A 21,024-nucleotide genomic window follows, 5' to 3' on the forward strand; every position below is an offset into this window, starting at 1 on the left:
TTAGCTCTCACTAGTGCATCTGTCCAGACACACTCCACATTCCCTCCATCATGGGAATCACATCTTTGAGTTATGAATGTTCAGTTTATGCATCTCCCGGTGATGCCTTTTCAGCATGTATCCAAGGAGAATAAACCCAGGAACGGCTACAGCAAGACCCTGTTATCAGTGGCAAGCTCTCCTCATAACACAGGAAAATACATGACTCATTACTGGATAGGTAATGAAGTGGCAGCCTGGTGAAGAGGCTGGACGACCGGAGCAGTACTAAAACATGCTACTGAGATCAATGATACATGATGACAGAAGAAGTTTGACTCTGTGCACACCTCTCTGGATGAAGCGCCTTAGAAAGTAGCTGCATTAGTTCAGTGTGAATTGAAGTACAAATGTTCCTAGTACACTGCTGGTATTTGATTAGAATCTTTTCCATCATTCATCGTCACAATGGCGAATCAGGATGTGGGATCTGCACATGTGTACTCTTGTGACAGACAACTACTTATTTGCATAACTATATGGAATAAAATATTATTGCACAACAATGACATATGGAATATAGCAACAACACAAAACGTAAACATTGGAAACCTGGCCAGGGTCTACAATACTAGGCCTATTACAATGAAAAATCTCATGATGTTGTTGACCATGAAAGTAGGCCATGGCCCACCAATGAAGTGGCTGTAAATATTGCACTTAAATATAATAACATTTACAAAACATTTCTAAATTAAATTTATATTGTACAAATATATTATCACATTATATCTGAGTTAGACGACAACTCTCTGCAGGGTTCCTACCGGCAATCAGCAGGACCCTATCGCAGGGAGAGGAAGGTAACAGGATCCCCACAGGACACCTGAGTGACATGATGGTAAGATGCTTGTATACCACCGTGAAGGTTGCTGTCACAGTCCTGGGTTCGAACCAGAGAGAGGATATAGATAAGATATTTTCCCTAACGAACTTGAGACAACCAGCAATAGACAGCACCTTCATTTCCAATCCATTTCATTAATGGCAGTAAATTGCAATATAGCTATATGGCCAGAGTTGGTGTTTGGTGAAGTAGGATTCCCCACACAGGTGTTAACATAATTTAGATAGGATATCGGCAGCCCGACCTCTGATCCTGTTCTTGCCCAACAGCCGGGAGACCCCACCCAGACTGCTAGACTTGGCGAACTTAGCTGGCCCGAGCCCGAATGCCAGTGTGTACCTCGGGCGGTTTCCAGTAGCAGGGAGGTCCTTGGGGTCTAAACAAGAAAATTAATGAAAAATGTGGAAATATTATGAAGGATCCTAGGTTGTCATGTTACACTTTTTTCCCCTACAGAAAAAAGGAAAAATTTTATAGATAAAATATATGGACAAGTCAGCCCCCCCCCCCAAAAAAAAATTACTTGAATCCCACACAAAAACTTGAACTTTTTTTAAATCTATTAAACTTTTTCCCTACCATGCAATAAATATCTCCCTGTAAGGTCTTATGACCATTAAATCAAAAGTTGTCCACTCCAAGATCAGTATCTTGTTGACTAAGGTAACGGAGGATTTCCACAGAGCTGCAAAATTTAGAGCCATTAGGACCATAATAATACGCATCTTCACAGGGCCCTTTTCTTTTCACTAACATTCTCTGCCAAACTTGTTGCAGGAGAACCATCAATTTGGAAAACCTGAGAGGATCATGGAAATGAGAGGTTGCTCTAGCCTTAGGAATTGTTTCCTCATCAGGCATATCAGCGGCTGACTGCCTACTGATATTCAAATTTTGACTGTATCCACAAGTGCATTACTGTGACTAGAAATATTTTGATTATAATTTTTTGTTTGATGCAACTCTTCCTGAACATAGGAAATTTCTTAACTAGAACACTCTTGACTTAAATTATGACTAACCTCTCTACTCTCCTCATTGACAACAAATGCCTTAATGTCACAAATATTATATTTACCAATAATTTTGCAATTTTGATCTTGAATTAGATAAATTATGAGAGAAATTTTTTTCCCCCAAAAAATGGACTTCCCACTTTCGTTTAAGTTTACTCATAACTAGAACCCAGATTATATGCACTAAAAAGTGATGAAAACCCAAAATATACACTAAAAAATCATGAAAATGTTTTAGAATATTTTCTATTTCTTAGTGCATATTTCATTTCCAAAAATATCCCCCCCCCCATATACCTTCATATGCAAAAAACTTCTACACATTTTTTATTTAGGCATTTTTAATTTCTAGTTTGTTGGAGCTGCTCAGTAACGAAATACCAGTAACAAAAGAATTTCAACACTATTTCTGAAAAAATTGAACGCTTTTGACATATATCCAGAAATAGGCTTAATAATAGAACACTTGATATTTGGAAAATACAAACATCTCTATTAATTCACTAAATTCCACCTACGGCAGAAATATAGATGTTATAAAAATAAAGTAAACCCCCCTCTTAACGGACACCTGTCAAATGCGGTCACCCTTCTTTTACAGCCAACTAATATTTTCCCCTTGAGCGTTAGTGACCCACACTTTCTGTGGAAGAAATCCTTCTGCCCCTCCAGAAGCCGATTCTGTGTACACACCAGTGATTTTTGCAATGAGATGCGGTGACTATCACGTAGCAGCTAGATGACAAAACTGGATACTCAAGGTAGAGTTTTTACAGATTTACATGTTTTTTTAATGATCTTGAAAAATGTTTTACACTTTGAACAGGCGTTCCAAATCCTTTAAGATTTTTAAAAAAATGTGCATTCACAATCTTGTAAGAACAAGGCAAATTTATGTATGGTGTATAGACCGCTGTCTTTGAATGCTGGCAGATAGCAGCGAAAGTACCATAATTTTGGATATGTAACTGGAGGGGAGAAAACTCGTAGGGGAATAGAAGCTCCGAAATTCTCTTTGAAAATTCTGTACATGGCCCCCTCATTAAGGGGGAAACAACTAAATATCTTCAATAACCCACGTGTATATCAATACAGTAGAAATGAGTAAAACCACTTTTTCTAGGTCACACGATCATGATAGACTGTGAAAAGAAGAAAAAAAAGAAAGGGAAAATTGTTTTGGAGGCTCTACTTTTTTCATCTTGGAACTACGAAAAACGTGTCCTCCAGAATGCGTGAACCAAGTTTTTATGCATCCTTTTCCGAAATTTCGGGTATTTGACGCACTATAGTGTGATATCCGAAACCTGGTATCTCTGCTGATGTATATATACAAGCAAAGAACAATTATATTTTCGGATCAACCTAATTACGGGTGCTTTCCGTCACAGAACTACTTCATTTTATCTCAGTTTGCATATACTTTAGGATCTGAACATTAAAACTATAATCTTGATCTGCAACAATCGGAATGAATCGGTTCGACCACAAACAGAACCAAGTAAGGTAAACATTTATATTTTCAAACAGAATACAACTTTTAACTTAAAAATAATAAATAAATGGGAATGAGAACCAGACCTTTCCGCCGGGGTCTATGGATATGCTACAATTTGTATTAAGCGGGCTGCAAGCCTTGTGCCCAGACCAAAAGCAAATATGGAAACTGAAGTAGCATCATCAGATTTGACTCAAAAATCCCCATTAGGCGACACCAGCGTCTGAAATTTTTGAAGACTTTTTAATTCGTTGAACATGTTATTTTCTGATTTTTTTTTTTAAATTTCAAAATATTTATTTCTTTAAATTATTTTTAATTAATGGCAGGCGGTTGCTTAAAAACGATTATTTGAGTAATTTGAAGTAATTCTTTTCTATTTAGATATCAATGCAATTAATGACATTATTCCGGATGGTGGCACAAAAAAGGTGGGCCCTACATCACACGTGGTCAAGTTTTTTAGGGGAGTAGCAAATAAATACGCCAAAAGTTTGCTTCTTTTTTAATATCTGTATCAGCTTGTTTTCTCATCCACATCATTCAAGAACATAGGTGGTACAGAGGTAGGGATGAGGGTGGCGATCTGCCGTTCATGACGGCGATACAAAAGAAATTAGCTGATCCCCCTGTAATTGAGACAGGATGGGGAAAGGTGGAGGTCTGTAGAGGACTTATTCATAGAGAGGATGCTAGTTCAGGTGCCCACAAACTAGGGAAGGTTTCTTTTCATTTTTGGCATTCCCAGTAAAGATGCTATCAAATAGTGTCATATTTTTATGACAGAATTTTTATGATTTTTATAGAGGGTGGTTAATGACGTAAGCACCATTCAAGCCCTTCTTCCTCCTTGTCAGCAAAAATCAGCAGATCCAAAACCCCTCTCCTCTATTGATGCTGACGTAATACTTGAATGGCTCCTTTTCACAATCAAATTAGAAAAGTATTGGATTTTTATGGACACAATTGTCTATCAATAGCTGCTGCACAGGATTGAGACAGTCAGCTCTGGTGGGGTAAGGGAATCAAATTACTTTGGTCATTAATGCATTCCACAATGATTATTTTAAAACTTCAATTGACATTCTCTTCCATGATGGACTTTAAATTTTATTCAAATTTTCATTTTTTTTAGGTGGACCCATATCCATCAGTCTTAGATCAAGCTATTAGATTTTGTCAGTTACAATTAGGTAAATCATATCAGGTATGAAAAATGAATATTTTCTTTTCATTTCCCAATGGTTGTTCAAAAACACACTTTCTTGTTGTATTATTTAGTGATTTAAAAAAAAATATGTTTCACATATTTTGTATATTTGTTTAGTATACTTCCTTTCATTCTATCTTTTGTAAGAGTAACATATTTGTTTGAATTTTTTCTTGTGGAATGATTAACGTGAACTAAAACTGTCTATATCAATGGGGGTTGATGGGTTATTGTCAATCAGTGTGTAAAAATAATTCCATTGTTTATTTTTTTACAAAAATTTGAAAAAAAATTGGTAATTTGTCAGTTTTTTTAAAATTTCATATTCATTTTTTGAAATATTTTTACTTTCATACAGAAATAACTATAAAATTGGTTTTTATCATTTTCTTCAACATTTCTATTTAAATGTTTCGCATCATATATATTGGATATTTTATACTCGTATTTATATGAGCAATGTTCCTGATATGCTCTGTACATGCGTGGCAGTGCATGGAGAAAATGCCTCTCCAAATGTAAAATCACTGATTGTACCATTGGGTTATATGAAACATTGCTATACCACACACAGAAATACAAGGCCCATGCAGGTCAAAAAGAAAATTTTGTGGGGATAATGTGCGTAAGTTTTAACTTTTACAAAATTTGACATTTACTTTGAACTTTTTATATTTTTCTTGTGATACTATGCGTAAAATATATAACTTCTTATTTTATTTTGAATTCATTCATTTTTGATGGTTTATAAACCATAGTTGTCTGTAGGCCATGTTTTACATTGACATTATAACCTATCTATGGTATAATAAAACTTTTCTTTGGAGGAGTGGGAAATTAGCCAAATTACAATACTGTATATCAATAATAAAATACTTTGAACTGTATATACAATGGAACTTCGGTTAACGAGCTTAATTCGTTCCACCAATGTGTTCGTTATCCAAACAGCTCGTTATTCGAACCAAATGTCCCCATAGAAAATGATGGAAACTCTGATAATTCGTTCCACAGTAAGACACATTTGTTCCGACATAAGTCATTCCTATATAAATAACTAATAAAAACGGCATTCAATCAATAATTATACATAATGCAATAAAATATATGTAATATAAATAATGCTATAAATAAACATACAATATGATAATGTTTACAAATGAACTTACTCTAAATGACGAGAAAGAGAGGAGCACGATAAGTTAGGACGATTTACAGACTCACTGTTGTTTGCAAATTTATTATTTTTGCGTGACTTCATCCAATGACACTTGCTTTTGCCTTTTTTTTAGGATTTCTGGGAAATTGTAAATTGTAGTTTTCGTTGGAGAGATTCATTGCTTGCACATTGCTACAGCTTTATTTGGGTGGTTCTTTTCTACAGAGTTTTGCACAGATTTCCACATTCTACACATCTCTCTAATCTCATTTTATGTGTGCGAGACTTCTCCTTACTTCTCTCTTCCTCAGACAAGATACCGTCCATAAACTCTTGCTGGTGCATGCAAAAGACACCCACTTCATCTACCATCAACTTCTAGACATTTTTCACCACTAGTTCTTGGATGCCCCTCCGGTCCATGGTCTTCCCCATGAACAAAATCTCTTCAACAAGTAGTGGCTCTTGTTCATGAGCTAGCCCCCTCAATATCACGTTCAATAATGCAATCAACCAGCATCTCCTAGAGATAGAAGGCCTCTGCATGCTGCTCATGACGTCAGCAAGTAGTCCATCCTCACTCGGAATATTTAGGGGAAAAGATTCCCTGCTTGTGCCAGTATCATCTTTGTGCAGGAAAGAAATGATCAAGCTCATAATTGACGAATTTTATTCCCCATATCCAATCACCATGCGGTATTTGCGAGCCAACCAAGAAGATTCTACGCCAAAATAATAAGAAACGAAATAGGATGCTGTGGTTCAAAATGTGGCGAACTTGCTAGGTAGTCTTAATGATGTTACAGATGAACTTGGCAACCCGTGCAGAGGCCTTCTATTTCTAGGAGGTGTTGAATCAACCCATAGTTTTTTCCAAGCAGAATTAAAAAGAAATACTTTAAGTGCACATACACATCACTGCTATGCTACATCTAGTTTTGTATTGTAAATATTCACACTCGCACGTGTGTTAATTTTCTGACTGAGGCACTTACCGGAGACCATAGGGGAGAATATACCCAAAATTCCATAACACGTGTGTGGGCGAAATCAAAAACCATCAGCTCAGTTATGATAACATGAAAATAAATAGAAAAAAATACAAAATTTTTGCTCATAATGCAAATCATCACCCGTTAACAGAGTCAAAATTTGTTCAAAGCTTTTGCTCGTTATGTGAATTTCTCGTTAACTGAAGTTCTACTGTAATTGCATTTACAATTTTATCTAAATCACTACATTACTTATGTAGAGGGTGTTAATAAACTGTTTAGAAAAAACTAGAGGGTTGATAGAGTATATACCCTATTAAGACAAATAATATTTACAGTGGAACCTATGGTTGCAATCTACTCAAAGTGACAGAAGTGAAACTTAGAAACACATCCAGCAAGCAGAAGTCCTCAATTCTGACATTATTTCTGCTCTGCTGGAGAAGCAGCACTTCTCCGGAACATAACCATTAATCATTCGCCATATGCAAATTTCTAGAAAAATTTATAAAAACTTGGCTAGAGCCCAATTCCACGACTCGTATTTTCTATTACTATATAACTTTTAATAGGTTATATAGAAAATATATGTTTTTGTAGATTGATAGTTATGTTTCATCTGACACATAGTATTCTTGTGTGCCCTTAAGACAAGTTATTTCTTTGTAATGATTATGTCATATTAATTAAAATGATGAATGTGTGTGTCTCATCCTTTTGTGGCTATTATTAGTAGAATGGTGAAAGGTTCTCTAGCTGTTTGATCATCATAATGGAAAAATGTTCACACAATGTTTTATTATTTTCCTGAATGGTAGTCAATGAATTATTGAATATGACTTCATGTATGTAAGAGTTGAATTAGAGTGAAAATAAGACCCCTTTTGAATGTTATTTTTAAAATTATGAATACTTGTGTGTATTTAGCATTAATGTAATCCAATAAAGTTTTGAAAATGTTTTTTTATACGTATCTGAACATTTGAATCATCAGAATCTCAACTTATAATATCATAATGGTTAATTTAAGCATGTATTTTTTGTACATTTGTTCAATTTTTCTTTTTTTAATGTGTTGTGTTATATATTATTAATAATCTCTTTGAAGCAATTCACTGAATGTAAAGTAATTTTAACTTGCTTTTTATGCAAACTTGAAAAAAAAATTGAAAACTTTTTATATTTGGAAAATTATGCATTGCATTGACTGTTGACATTTGTCATTCCAATAGCTGAATCATGATTCAAGTAGGTATAGCTATTTTCCAAAGCAGTATGGGCACAGTGAGATGAACGAAGCTAGTTCAAATGCTAGTTCTGCTGGCCCTAATATATATACACCTGATGCATGGCAAAGAGGTAATTGTTGGAAATGATTTTTATACATTTTCTTTGTGGCTCAAACATTTTTGTTTGCACTCCAAGCCCAAGACTTTTTCTCCTTAGAAATGCAGAACTTCCTACCCTTTTATTTTTTTAAAATTGTTTATAGCTGGTTAGTGTTGTTGAATCATAGTTTGCGATTGTGATATTTGAATGTATCCACTTGTTTTATCTACTATTACAAATTTAGCATGGAATTTAGATGAATTTAAAAAAAATCTTGGAACATATTTGAATATTTATAAGCATTATAGCAACAGATTTTGCAATGATTTTTTCACAATACGTGTGTACAAAATCTATTTATATTTTTAATGTGTTTATTTTGTATTGTAGAATAAAAGCTAGGTTTTAATTTTCAGTGTTGTTATTATGCTTGCCTCTGTATTTGTTTGTTTTTATTTTAAAGGGATATAGCAAAATGAAGTTTTTGGCCTTTTTAAAATTTGAATATTTTATTTTTTATTTGTATACTGATTCAAAAATTAGCATGACAACTTATGCTTGCTTCCTGCATGCTTCACATATTTGTCATTTTTATGTTATGTGTTTATTTTAAATACATACATTGCATAACTATGGTAATGATTTTTCCTAATTGTCAGTAAGGGCCGTTCAAGTATTAAGGCAGCAGATTTTTAGAAATTTTTGACCCCCTTTGTCAGCAAATTTTCATCAGCACACTCCCACCTCCTAACGCATATTGAAATCGGATACATACGCAGGGGTTGCATGAGCCCCACTGTGCCCCCAATGATTAAAAAATAAATAAAAATTGATGCAAAATATATTTAAAAACAAATTTAATTTTGGAAGAAAATACCTTTATATGTTATTATAATCAATTTCTGTTAGTCTAGACTAGACATCTCTTTTAACTGGATGCTAACTTCAATGCTATTTGAAGGCTAAGAACATGAAATTTTTCTTTAAGAAATTCATTGCGACCCACCCTCTAAACCACAAATGCCAAACTTATGGCCCACAGACCAAATGTGGCCCTCGGGAATATCTGATGTCGTCTGCCATCTCAAACCTAATTTTGGTGGAAATGAACTAAGCAACCCATTTACAGATCGCTTAAGTGACCAGCGGCGAAATTCCAAAGTATTTAAGTGGCCCACGACACATTTTCAGATCACTCATGTAGGCCTGTGGTACATTCACGGGCCACTTAAGTGACCCGCGACACATCTACAGATCACTTGATCAGCGGGACATTTAGAGATCGCTAAAGTGGTTCTATAAAGGACTTATCAATAGGAAGAATGTTAGTTCAGGTACCCATAAACTAGCAAAAAGTTCTTCTTGTTTTTGGTACACCCAGTACGATGTCATTAAGAATATTTCATATCTTCATAAAGGGTGGTTGACGATGTAAGCATTATTCAACCCCTCTTCCCCTCTTGTCAGCAAAAGTCAGCAAACCTGAATTCCCCATCGATGCTGACATAATACTTGAATGACCCCTAAGTTACAAAAATAGTATCTACTGTATTTTAAAGTGTATAAGGAACTCTTTTATTTTAGGAACTTCCTATTTTTTGGGCTTAAAGTTTGGAAAAAAGTTTTCAAAGATATTTATTTTAAGATAAATAAAAAAAATAGATAATTTTTATTTATCATATATATATATATTATTATTATTATATATATATATATATATATAGAAACCATTAAACTACTCATCACTCTCATCTGATACATCACAATCAGCTGCATCAACTAGTTCAGTATCAAAGTCACTCTCATTGTAAACTGCATCACCATGAGGAGGAGGGGGAAAAAGGAAAACATGTTATCAGGAGAAGAAAACTTTCAATGGTATGTGGGCTCGGGTTGGCATTTTGAGAGAGTTTTAAGAACCTGAGATATCTCGGGATTGCCACTGTAAGGGGTAAAAAGGTTCCCAGGTTTCTTGTTCCAAATCTTTTCATACTAAAGTTTCTTTCCATCTTGATCCATCCAGCTCTTTACATGAGCGTATACAAGGACTCCTCCTGGCAGCTTCTCCTTAGGAAATGTCTTCTGAAAATGAGCATGGGTGGCAACTGGAGACACTTGCCTGTCTTGACTAGCACAGCTTACGAGGGCAATTGTGTAATGAGTCGTCTCATGCCCACTTGTCTTAATTCAATTCAGTTGGTAACTGATATACTAAATACAAATACAACGCCACAACAGGCAAATTGCCCAACGAGGTGGCTGACTTAAGAACATCATGGATCACTGAGCCATTTTTTGGAGGCCCTACCTACTACTGCTACACCACACATGCACCCCGCCCACACCCCCCCCCCCGCGGAACCCCCAACGAATCGGTACATGCGGGAATGTGCGTGTACGTATAGTGAAACCTGACGTGAAGTTTTTTGTTTCTCTGTAATGCTTGTTATGTGTAGTGCTGCCATCTGCCACCAGTTTTTCTAACTATGAGTGAAGTGTAATGATTGAATGATTTATCGTTGTAGGACTGTTGCTCTCTGTGGCGAGACTTTTTAACGGGGAGATCGGCTCGCATTTGCGCCTTGAAGTTGGGAACCACAGAAAACCAACTTCAGCCGACCACCACTGTGGGGTTCTAACCCGGATCCTCGCATCGCGAGTCCATCACTATAACCACTCGACCACCACAGCGGCAATATTTTGTTAATTCCCCCACCTTTTTTTTCCTAATTAAATCATTAGATAAAAATGTTATGTGACATTGTCTGTATCAGCTTAACATTCAGGGCTGTCAATGGAATGCATGCCATTGCTTGACTAATGTATGAATTGCAGTGTTGTGCAAATTATGAAGATTTGTTTTTCGAAGAATCAAGTAATTTGTTAATATCTATAATACTATCCATGTGTATAGAAAATCCCCTATTTTTAGACCTAATTTTTGGCAAAAATAGGTTCTTTATTCACACTAAAATATGGTAATTTGTGTGTGAAACAATTTAACCCCTTAATGATCATGGCAGAAATATTTCGTTCGTCTGTAAATGAGAAAAAATTGAGCTCTCTATCTTCCTTCGGAACTCTCCTGTCAAAGATGTAACCCTGTCATTGGTAACCCTGTCAATAGTTTTCCCCCTTCACTTCAGCATTATCTTTTTATCTCTTCATTACTATCTTTTGATGATTAAAAAAAAGATGTAACGATACAAACACAAAGGCCACAACAGGCAAAATGCCTAATAAGGTGGCTGAAAAAAGCTACCCATAGAAATATGGATGTCAAATATAACCAAAATACAGCAATCTAATAACCACAGCATTCATGGAAGAAAAAACTAATAATCAATACTATATAATGTGCACTGCCCATGAAAAAAGATTGTGGGTGTCTTATCTTAAGTATGGATAGCTTCTTGATTTATCCTTGCTTACATACTTTTTAAACGTGTCAATTGTGTTAGAATTTATGACCCCCCATAGGTAAGCTGTTCCATTTATTAACAACTCTATTAGAGAAAACTCCCTGTGACACCACAACACTATAGTAAGGTCAATTCCAGGTTGTCACAGGGAGTTTGACAGACCTGCCAACTCTCCGGATTTAGGCAGGAGACTCCGGATTTTTCATCATTCCTCCCGCTCTGTTAAAATTTCTCTGGATTTTGGCCGAAAATTAGATTTTTTGTTGCCGAAATTCCTGTATAATCGTTAGTGTATTCCATTAACAGCCGCAAGATAAACATAAGTTTTTTTCGTCAGCAGCTTTGTATTTTGGAGTTTTTAATTGTTTCCTCTGATTAAATATGTCTTCAGAAAGAAAATATAAAACTTTAAGCTATATAAAGCTAAATATAAAGCTTTTAAGAGTTCATATACCAAGATTATCAATCACTGATAGCATCCACGAAAGGAAACTTATGTTTTATGACAGTATATGTAGATGTGATTTCTCTTATATTCTGCTTGGGGGAGGCAATGCAGAACCTGCTGGGGGGGGGGGGGGAAAGGGAGGAATGGAACCGTTTTTGATCAAGTCTATGAGTGCCGGGGGGGGGAGTGTGTACCACTACCTCCTATACACAAAGCCTCAGGACCGTTTGTGACGTCACCCACCTGAAGGCCGAGTCTGGTTTTTGTGGTATTGCTAGAAACACCCTTTACAGGAGTGTTAGCTCAAGAGTTAATCTCATTGACAACTTTTTCTTCTTTTAGAGATTTAGACCATAGTTTCCCAAACTTTTTGTTCCATCGCCCCCTTCTACAGAATTTTTTCTCTCTCATCGCCCCCCCCCCCAACTCAAGCGAACCCATAGGATCCTATGTTACAGCCGTAGCTTCCATCGCCCACTTTGGGAAACACTGTTTTAAACGTGTAGATTTTTTTTTACTTAAATCTGAATTTCATATTTCCGAATAACTTTATTATACTTGGAAACCGAATTTCCATAATTTGTGTACATTAATTTGTTCCAACCTTAATTGGAATTTTTTTTTTAAATTAGATTTATTCATTTATTAGTAGCCAAAAGAAATACTGCTGCTAAAATTATAAACGACATATTTACTTATAAAAAGCTTCATTAGAGTTTGCAATATGCTCATAATAGGTTGTTTACGTAGGCGTTTCCTTTTTGATATTAAAGTATGGATTTTTTACGTAAATTCCGTATTTGTAGACAATTTCATTTCACTCTCCTGGAAACCTAAATTTTGGAATAATTCTGTGTAATTAAGTATTCGAATGCCAATTTGGAAAAAACAACAACTTTAGTATTATCTGAAGAGATATGCGCTATTCCTAAATTTCATATAACATATGCTCTTATTCATAATATTCATTAAAAGTTAGCAATATGCCCATTTCTGCAGCACTGAAATCAAAAAATATTTCAGAAAAAATTTATTACAAATGCACACTCACACTACAAACATGTTTTTTTATTGTATACAAAATAACATGATTTAAAAAATAAATGTTCATGTGAATTTACTTGCAGACTAACTCTTTAAAAAATATAGCAAGCTTAAATACAGTCAAATCCCATTTTAACGAAAAACGTTATAAGAAAAATCTCATTTTAACAAACATTTCTCTAATCCCCCAGATAAGTTTATATGAACAATGGAAAAACTAGGAATTATTTTACAATGAAATTTCGTTATAACAAAGCACTTTCTCCAGTCTCTTCGAGTTTGTTATAACATGATTCGACTATTATAAAAGTGTCTGTAATTTTCTTTTCTTTTCCTTTTACGTACATTACTTGGACATGAATTTCTGATACTTTCAGAATTTATAGCTTCATTTGCATTTAATTAATTTTTTCCAACTTAGAAGTCTTGGGTGCATCATTCCTCTTTTTGCAATAATTGAACACACTTGAAAGGCATGTTGTTATTCTGCATGAAATGGAAAGATGGAAAAAAAATTAAATTTCACATTTTAAATTAGAAATTATGAAATGTTGTGAATCTTAAAATATATATATATATATCTATGAACAATTTTAGTTGAAAGTCATGGCTTACAGCGGAGGTTCTTAACCTGAACTGTGTGAAAGAATTTCCAGAGGCAGGATAGAATTGTATAAAACTTCAATAGAAATTAAAAGTATAGTATGAATTATATAACTATTCATAAAGGTATCATGAATAGGTAATGATGTAGCCATGAAAAATTTAGATATTATTCACTCGTATATAATATCCCAATTTTTATTATGTTGTAAAATGTTCATGAAATTTTTATAAAGCTTATTATATATATTTATTATTTCATTTATTTTTTTATTTTATATGATAGATTTTATTTTATATATATATATATATTTTATGTATATTATTATAGGCCTATATACAGGCCCATCATTCGGGGAATCAGAGGGTGGCACTTGCCTCCCCTTGGCTTCGAAAAATACACTGGATATGGCATTTATATATATAAATATATATATTCATTGAGTATAAGCTCTTTGCCCACCCCCTTGGAAAAAGTTGAAATGACTGTCCTGCCTATATTTTATGTTGTGAAAATGTTTTATATGTTTTAAGTCATTCAAAATAAACAACCCAGCAATATTTGTAATTTCTATGAATAAAGAATTAGAAATATTGATTTTAAAGAAATATTGATTTTAAAGAAATATCTATTTTTAGATACGAGATCCATTCATAAATACTTTGGGTTCTAAAAAAATTTATTTTTTAATTTTAATGCATTTTTTTTTTAAAGTTTGAAAAAATATTAAGTATTAGAGATATATGAAGCTTTGTACTGTCACAGGATAGCATATATGATCAAAAATATGGATCGTAAATTTGAAATAAATATGGTTAAATGATATTTTTAACGATATTTCTACTAGACTATACTTTTTCACCACGTTAAAAGGTAGGAAACTCCTCAAGGTAGGCCTATTGCAAGTAGTAGAGTACTTACAAAAACAATTAATGGTTTAAACAAGTAACCTGTTGTTGTCTGAAATTCATTTAAAAATATACAAGCTTAAAGCCAGATTTTCCTAGAAGCAGGTTTCTGCAACGCGTACAGCGTGAAAACTCTGATTGGTCAAAAAAAAACCTGAATTTCAATTTTTTAACCTATCAGCGTTTACACGTTGCACACGGTACAGAGATTCTACTCCTAGGAAAACCCGGCTTAAACGATTAATTTAACAAAAAATCAAAAATATACTTACTCCGGAATTCGAGATAGATTCAAATTTTCTTCATAACCACGCGGTATCCTAAATGTATCACACAACATCGCCATAGCTGGTTTCTTTCTTCCCCTCGGTCGTCGGCCTTCGGATAGTCACGTGACCACGTCAGCTGTGACGTGTGCAGGGGCTTTGTATATAGGAGGTAGTGGGGGTACCCCCTTCGGGAGAATCTCCAGGTTTCTGGATTCCAAAAGTTGGCACGTCTGGGTACTGGTGTTCCCTTGTCGAAGCAGTTGATTGATGGTGAATTAACTCGTGGTCTATCCTATACATCCCTTTGAGAATTTTAAACACTTTGATCATATTCCCCCTGACACCTGCATTGATCCAATGTAAACATATTCAAGAAATCAAGTCTTCATAGCTCAAACCTTGTATGCCAACAAGAACATTGCTCTTCTCTGCACCCACTATGTCCCTCTGTAGGTATGGTCTCCAAAACCTTATGACATACTCCAGTCTAGGATGGACTAAGCCTTCGAAAAGTGGAAAAATGACTAGGAGAACATGAAGAGACTAGAGGAATGGAACAGCATTCTATTCGTTTTTTTTGACCACCACTTAACAATGTTCCGAAAACCTAAGCCGCTCGTCCCTGAAAATTCCTAAATCGGTGCCCCTAGCTGCATCCACGATAGTAATACCATTCAATTCTCAAGTGAAACGTAGGTTGTTTAACACATAATGTATGTATAACATACTTAGGAAGAGCAGGGTCTTGGCGTATCTTCTTGGGGGCCCCCTTAAAAAGGGAAAATGATGTGAAATAAGTAAATTTTTTTTGAGTCCCCATTTGGCTCGGGGCCCGGGGCAGTGCCCTGGTTGCCCCAGCCTAGTTACAGGCCTGAGGGAGAGGATAACTGAGAGAAGAAGAAAAAAAAAACCAGTAAAACGGGGTGTCTGCCATCACGGAATGAGAAAAGGATCATGGAAGTCCCGAAAAAGTCACAAAATTTGAGTGAAGGTCACGGATTTTCATGATCCTCCCAAGATATTTTTCCCAAAAATCTAGTCTTTTGAGAAGCTATGGCATTCAATATATATAGGGTTCCTTTTCTCCCCCCCCCCCAAGAGATGGATGGGTGAGTAGCAACAGAAAAGAACAATGTTATTTAACAATGTGTAGCCACCCTACATTGGGGCAGACAATGATATGGGAGGGGGAGATAATTAGCCTGGATGAACAAAAAAAACTTGTTTTCCTTTGGGGGGGGGGGGATGAGTTTTTGGAATGAGATTTCATGCAATTTGCATAAAGTATGCTTGAATAAAGTTAGAATTGAATTATCAAGTTCGCCTGCGCACCACCTATGCCATCGTCGCGGGTCCACGAACCATAGGTTGAGAAACGCTGCTTAGAATATAGGTATAAAAAGTTCCATCTACCGTAGAAGTAAAAGAAATGCTTATGCAGATGTAGATTACAACTCAAAAATATATCAAAGAAAATATATCAATGACCGTGGTTCACCAAAAATAAGGTACCTGTGAGCATAGGCGCCGGAATCTATGGACTGAGGGCCATTTGAGCCTCCCCCCCAATAATTTCTGAAAAAACAATGCACAAACAGCACTCCCTTCCCTTTCCTGTGTACGTGCTTGAGTCCCATATATACAGGACGACCAGCAACTTTCAGCCCCCCCCTCCAATGTTGTTTTCTTCATGTCAGCGCATGTGAGTAATATCGGACATGCTAAGATTCAGTGGTTGCTAAAAATTTAACGTGTCTTTTTGGAAAATATAAAAGAAAACTTCCAAAGGTGTTCCAAAAAAAAAAAAAAAAAAAAAACCAGGAGATATTATCAGACTTTAAAAGTAGAAAAAATGGGGGTGGTGGGGGGGGGGGGCAAACTTCCAATGCCATACTTATAAATATTCACATCATAATTCTGTCTTAGACTAGTTACTTCTGAAACAAAAAATGTCATTTTTTAAAATTTATAGATTCAATGTAGAATAAAATATACTTGCAGGGACCGGAGGGCACCAAAACCATTCAAGTGCTTAGGCACTTCAGGCGTCTTAATCCGGCCCTGCACATAGGCGGAGATAGACTTCGAAGTCTGGGAGGGGGCACGATGATGATGATGATGATGTCAATTCATATATACATGTATACAAAACTTTTCACGGGTTCTTTTATAGTGAATTTATGGCGTGAAAAAACAAACAAACAAAAAAAAAGATGAGAATCGGCCCGGGCCACAGAGCTGGATCCTTGTCAGCCTCCCCCGTGGGGCCATGGACGTGGGGGTACCACATTTTTATTTGTCCCCTTCCGAAATTGGGGATATTTGACACGCGGTGGCATCTCTGCTGAGGGAAGGGCTATCGTCGAGTGAAGGGTTCAAACAATAGGTTGTTTTTTGCATGTATTCTCTTGGGGGGGTACGGTCAACTAGTCACGGTTCCAGACAAGGTTAATCGTCCCTGTCAACCCCTCGCCCTCCTCTGGAACCATTCCGAAAGTCTCTGAACATTGTTAGCGATTGACCAACAAAAATTTCACTTGTTGATCTTCGAACATGCGTCAAATGGTCGATTTGACCATCAAGAAGCCGAATTCGCCAAATGAAATATTTTGTCACTAAAATCTCCCCACAGCGCTGTAGGGAGAAACTACGTAGTTTTTGTCGCGATTTGGAGCAATGGCGATCGGTAGTGCGAACCCTGGTTGAGACTCATGTCACAAATTACTACGGGTGCTTGAGCCAAGGGCGTAGTGAGGGGGGGGGGGGAACTTAGGGGCTGGTCCACCCACGAAATGTGAGAAAACGACTGAAAAAAAAGGTAAAAAAAATCACTGAGAATTGGGTTCTAATTCTCATTTGTGATTGGTTTTACTAGGTTTCATTTGAATGAACCATTATGAGCAAAAATGATTGTGATGCTGCAAAAATGAACAAATTGCTAATAAATAAAGTTGAATGTCATTAAATGTGGAGTAGCTTAACATATTTTACTGCTTTACGTAAAACTTGTATTGGGTCTCATTAAAAGTAAATTTTAAAATTTTATCCAATAACAAGAAATTTGGTCTGAAAGTGAAATAATTTCTTCTCTCCCTTTTATTTTCTCAGTAACAAGGTAGGACTCTGATAGAAAAATTTTCTTTCTGTTTATGCTGTGAGACAGTGCTTTCCATGGGCGGAGATACCTGAGCATGAAGCATGAAAAGGCTCACAGCTCTTCCCCCTTAGCATCAAAAATTTATACCGTTGATCAAGATATGATCATCCTCTTTTACGGCCAAATTTTTTTGGCCATTTCCCCTTGTATAATAAAAGTATTCATTTTGAAACTTCTAATTAACGGTCACCTCTCTTTTACGAACAAATTTTTTTGTCCCGCCAGTGTCCGCAAAAGAGAGGTTTACTGTATATGTATCTTCATCATGCCCCCACCAAAAGTTTCAAAACATTAAATTACATTCTTATCAAATGTTTTTATTTTGTATATTCACTCGCGTTCCCCCTTTCATTAACCCCAGCACGGTTCATTTTGTCGAACGAGAAAAGGTCACAGAAAAACCACCAAATTTTGCTTTTGGTATATGGGTAGACACACTGGAAAACCAGTTTTTCCTCATCTTTCTCTCTTCACTTCACATGTGTGAATAATATCACTTTTTTAAATTTATCTCCACTCGTTCAACTGTGCATCGTCCAAATTTGTTGCCAAAAGCTCGTACGTAAAAGGGTTAAGTTATTTTCATTGTTTATCCAAATGTAGTCAATTCTATTAGTTAATACATCTTCTCTTCAAGCTCAGGCTAAGAGTTCTGGGTGGTTGTATTACCAAAATATAATCTCATTCCTTGAGTATATATCATCTTTGTGTGGTTCATTTAGCATTACATAAGTTTAAAGTGATTTAAAAAAAAGAAGTTTTTATTACAGTTTCGGCTTCTCTAAAATGGGTTGAAATAATAGTAGTTTCCCCATGTATTATAAAAGCTTGAGATGATAAGTTTTTTCATGATGCCTAATATAAACATACTTCATGCATCATTAAGTTTAATATGAATTACTCTTGTTTATTCTTAAAATGCATAAGTTTGCTCTTCCAAAATTGTCTTCAAAATCTGTTTACTAATACAATTACAAGGAATACATGCGCATACACTACGTCAAGTTATTAAAAAAAGAAAAAAATGATATATAGACATGCATATACTGGGAATCTCAGCAACTCCTCAAAGCTAAAAATTTAAAAAGTATAAGATAAACTGAAACACGAGTGGAAATTAGGGGTAAGTGGAACCACACATGATTTTTTGAATCAATTAGCTTCTGGGAACTGTCTCTTGCAGAATTTTTCTTTTGTACTTTATTTTTCAGTAAAAATGTAATTGGAATAATAGCTGCTCATACAAGGTTACCAACCAATATTTTGTAAGAAAATTGTAATTGTCCTGTTTTTCACACAAAACGGTTTGGTTGCAAAATTTAAGGATGCAAAGCAAAAAACAATGTTTTTACCGGGGCTGGTTCGATTAATGGGGTCAATACACTGATCAATTCTGTGGTGTTTGGTCAGAACATAACTCCAAAATCGAATTTTTGAGATATAAGCATTTTTATTGTCATTTAAAAATCAAAAATAAAGCATGCACACAAATACAAATTAAAATATACATCAGCATGTTGTTTAGCTGTACATACGTATTTGCGCATTTATCTCACTTCTAATTAGTTATAATTAGCAAGACTTACTTTTAGATCAAAAGGCCATTTTTTGGATTTATCATGTTCTGACCAAACAACACAGAATTATTAATGGCAGTTAAAAGTTTTAGTTGATTTAATCGACTTGATCAATCCGATTAAAATTTGTATTAAAAGTTTATAATTTAATATCATTTGTTTGACCAAACCGATTAAATGTCTTAAATTATTGTCCTATACATAACATATCAGATAAGTGACCGTATTTAAAAATATTTGAATCAGTATTTTGATGACACCAGTCAGTTCAACGAAAATTAGTGATGATTTAAAATTAAAAAAAACCGACAAGATATAAGTTAAGAAATTCCAGGATATGACAAGCACAATCTCAGCATATCGTCCCCCTTCCCGTTATGACAGAGACATGAGTGTGCGAATTTTGATTTTTGGGTTTATCAGCTGGTTGGATCACTTACTGTGCTATCTTAAGTTGTGCCAGGAAGGCGAATGTGTATCTCTTATAGAAACACATTTTACGAAACATTTTAGGAGAGCAACTTCCATAGAGTAACATGAGTAGAATAAAAATTCTAAAATCGTTTTTTAAGTTCTAGAAATTTGCACATTCTGGCAAAGGGGGGGGGGTGATACAGTGGAACCTCCCCTAACGGACACTTTTCTGATCCCCGGTCCCATGGAATAGGGCTTTAATGTATTTCACTCCCCGTTAACGGATACTCTCGATAGCGGACAGTAAAATCAAGAAACTATTTTTTTTTTCCAAACTCTAATTTATCAATTTTTGGTCATAAACCAAGAATTTATCATATTCAACTAAGATTATTGTTAATCCCAAGATGGTGATGGTAAATATTATAAATCGTCAATTAATTACTTAATTAACTGAACCTAGCTATGGTCCAGGATGGTAAATTCGAATGGTAATGTGTGTGTGTTGGTTTTGTTTGTTGATACATGTGAAGAAAGCCAACATTACAAGACTGATAATGTTGTTATGAAAATGTTTTTATCTTCTCACTTATTTTAATTTAATTTTTATTGCAAAATATGGGTAGTGCACGCATCATGTAGGGGTAAAAATAATTAATTGGTTTAATGAAGAGACGAAAGGTTATAAACTTTTCTATATTTATCAGACTTCCCAACTTTATTTGGGTTATTATGCATAATCGACGAAAAAGAGATAAATGTGAAATTTAATCAAATTTCCTTTATCGAGACGATTGGCTATTATGCATAACGACCAGTGTATCCACTTTTGCACACAGTAACACATGCATTTCAACATTAAAATGAATAGGAACGCCCAAAGGCGTCTCGAGGGGGGGGGAGACTTGGGGGTCTGCCCCCCCCCCCGAAATGTGAGAAAATGACCGAAAAAAGGGAAAAAGATGGCCAAATCCATTGTTCTGTCACTTTGGTCCCCCCCCCCCGAACGAAATTTCTGGCTACGCCCCTGGGAACGCCAATTGCGAGCGAAGCCAAAAGTCGGCGTCGTATAAACGGAGTTTCACTGTGTA

General features: G+C 35.4%; 1 protein-coding gene across 2 annotated transcripts in view; it reads left to right on the forward strand.

Moving 5' to 3' along the window:
* LOC149065721 (calcineurin-binding protein cabin-1-like) overlaps positions 1-21,024 on the forward strand; it is a 122,387-nt gene that overhangs the window by 91,085 nt on the left and 10,278 nt on the right. For both annotated transcript variants that reach the window (XM_089253539.1, XM_089253540.1), the window contains exons 41-42: positions 4,536-4,607; positions 7,994-8,120. In XM_089253539.1, coding sequence (XP_089109665.1) covers positions 4,536-4,607; positions 7,994-8,120 — 199 coding nt within the window. The remainder of the gene's footprint in view (positions 1-4,535; positions 4,608-7,993; positions 8,121-21,024) is intronic.

Source organism: Pholcus phalangioides, unplaced genomic scaffold (assembly GCF_987345545.1).
Source record: "Pholcus phalangioides strain wild (caught in Gottingen) unplaced genomic scaffold, Ppha-v1.0 ptg000039l_1, whole genome shotgun sequence".
Taxonomy (NCBI): domain Eukaryota; kingdom Metazoa; phylum Arthropoda; class Arachnida; order Araneae; family Pholcidae; genus Pholcus; species Pholcus phalangioides.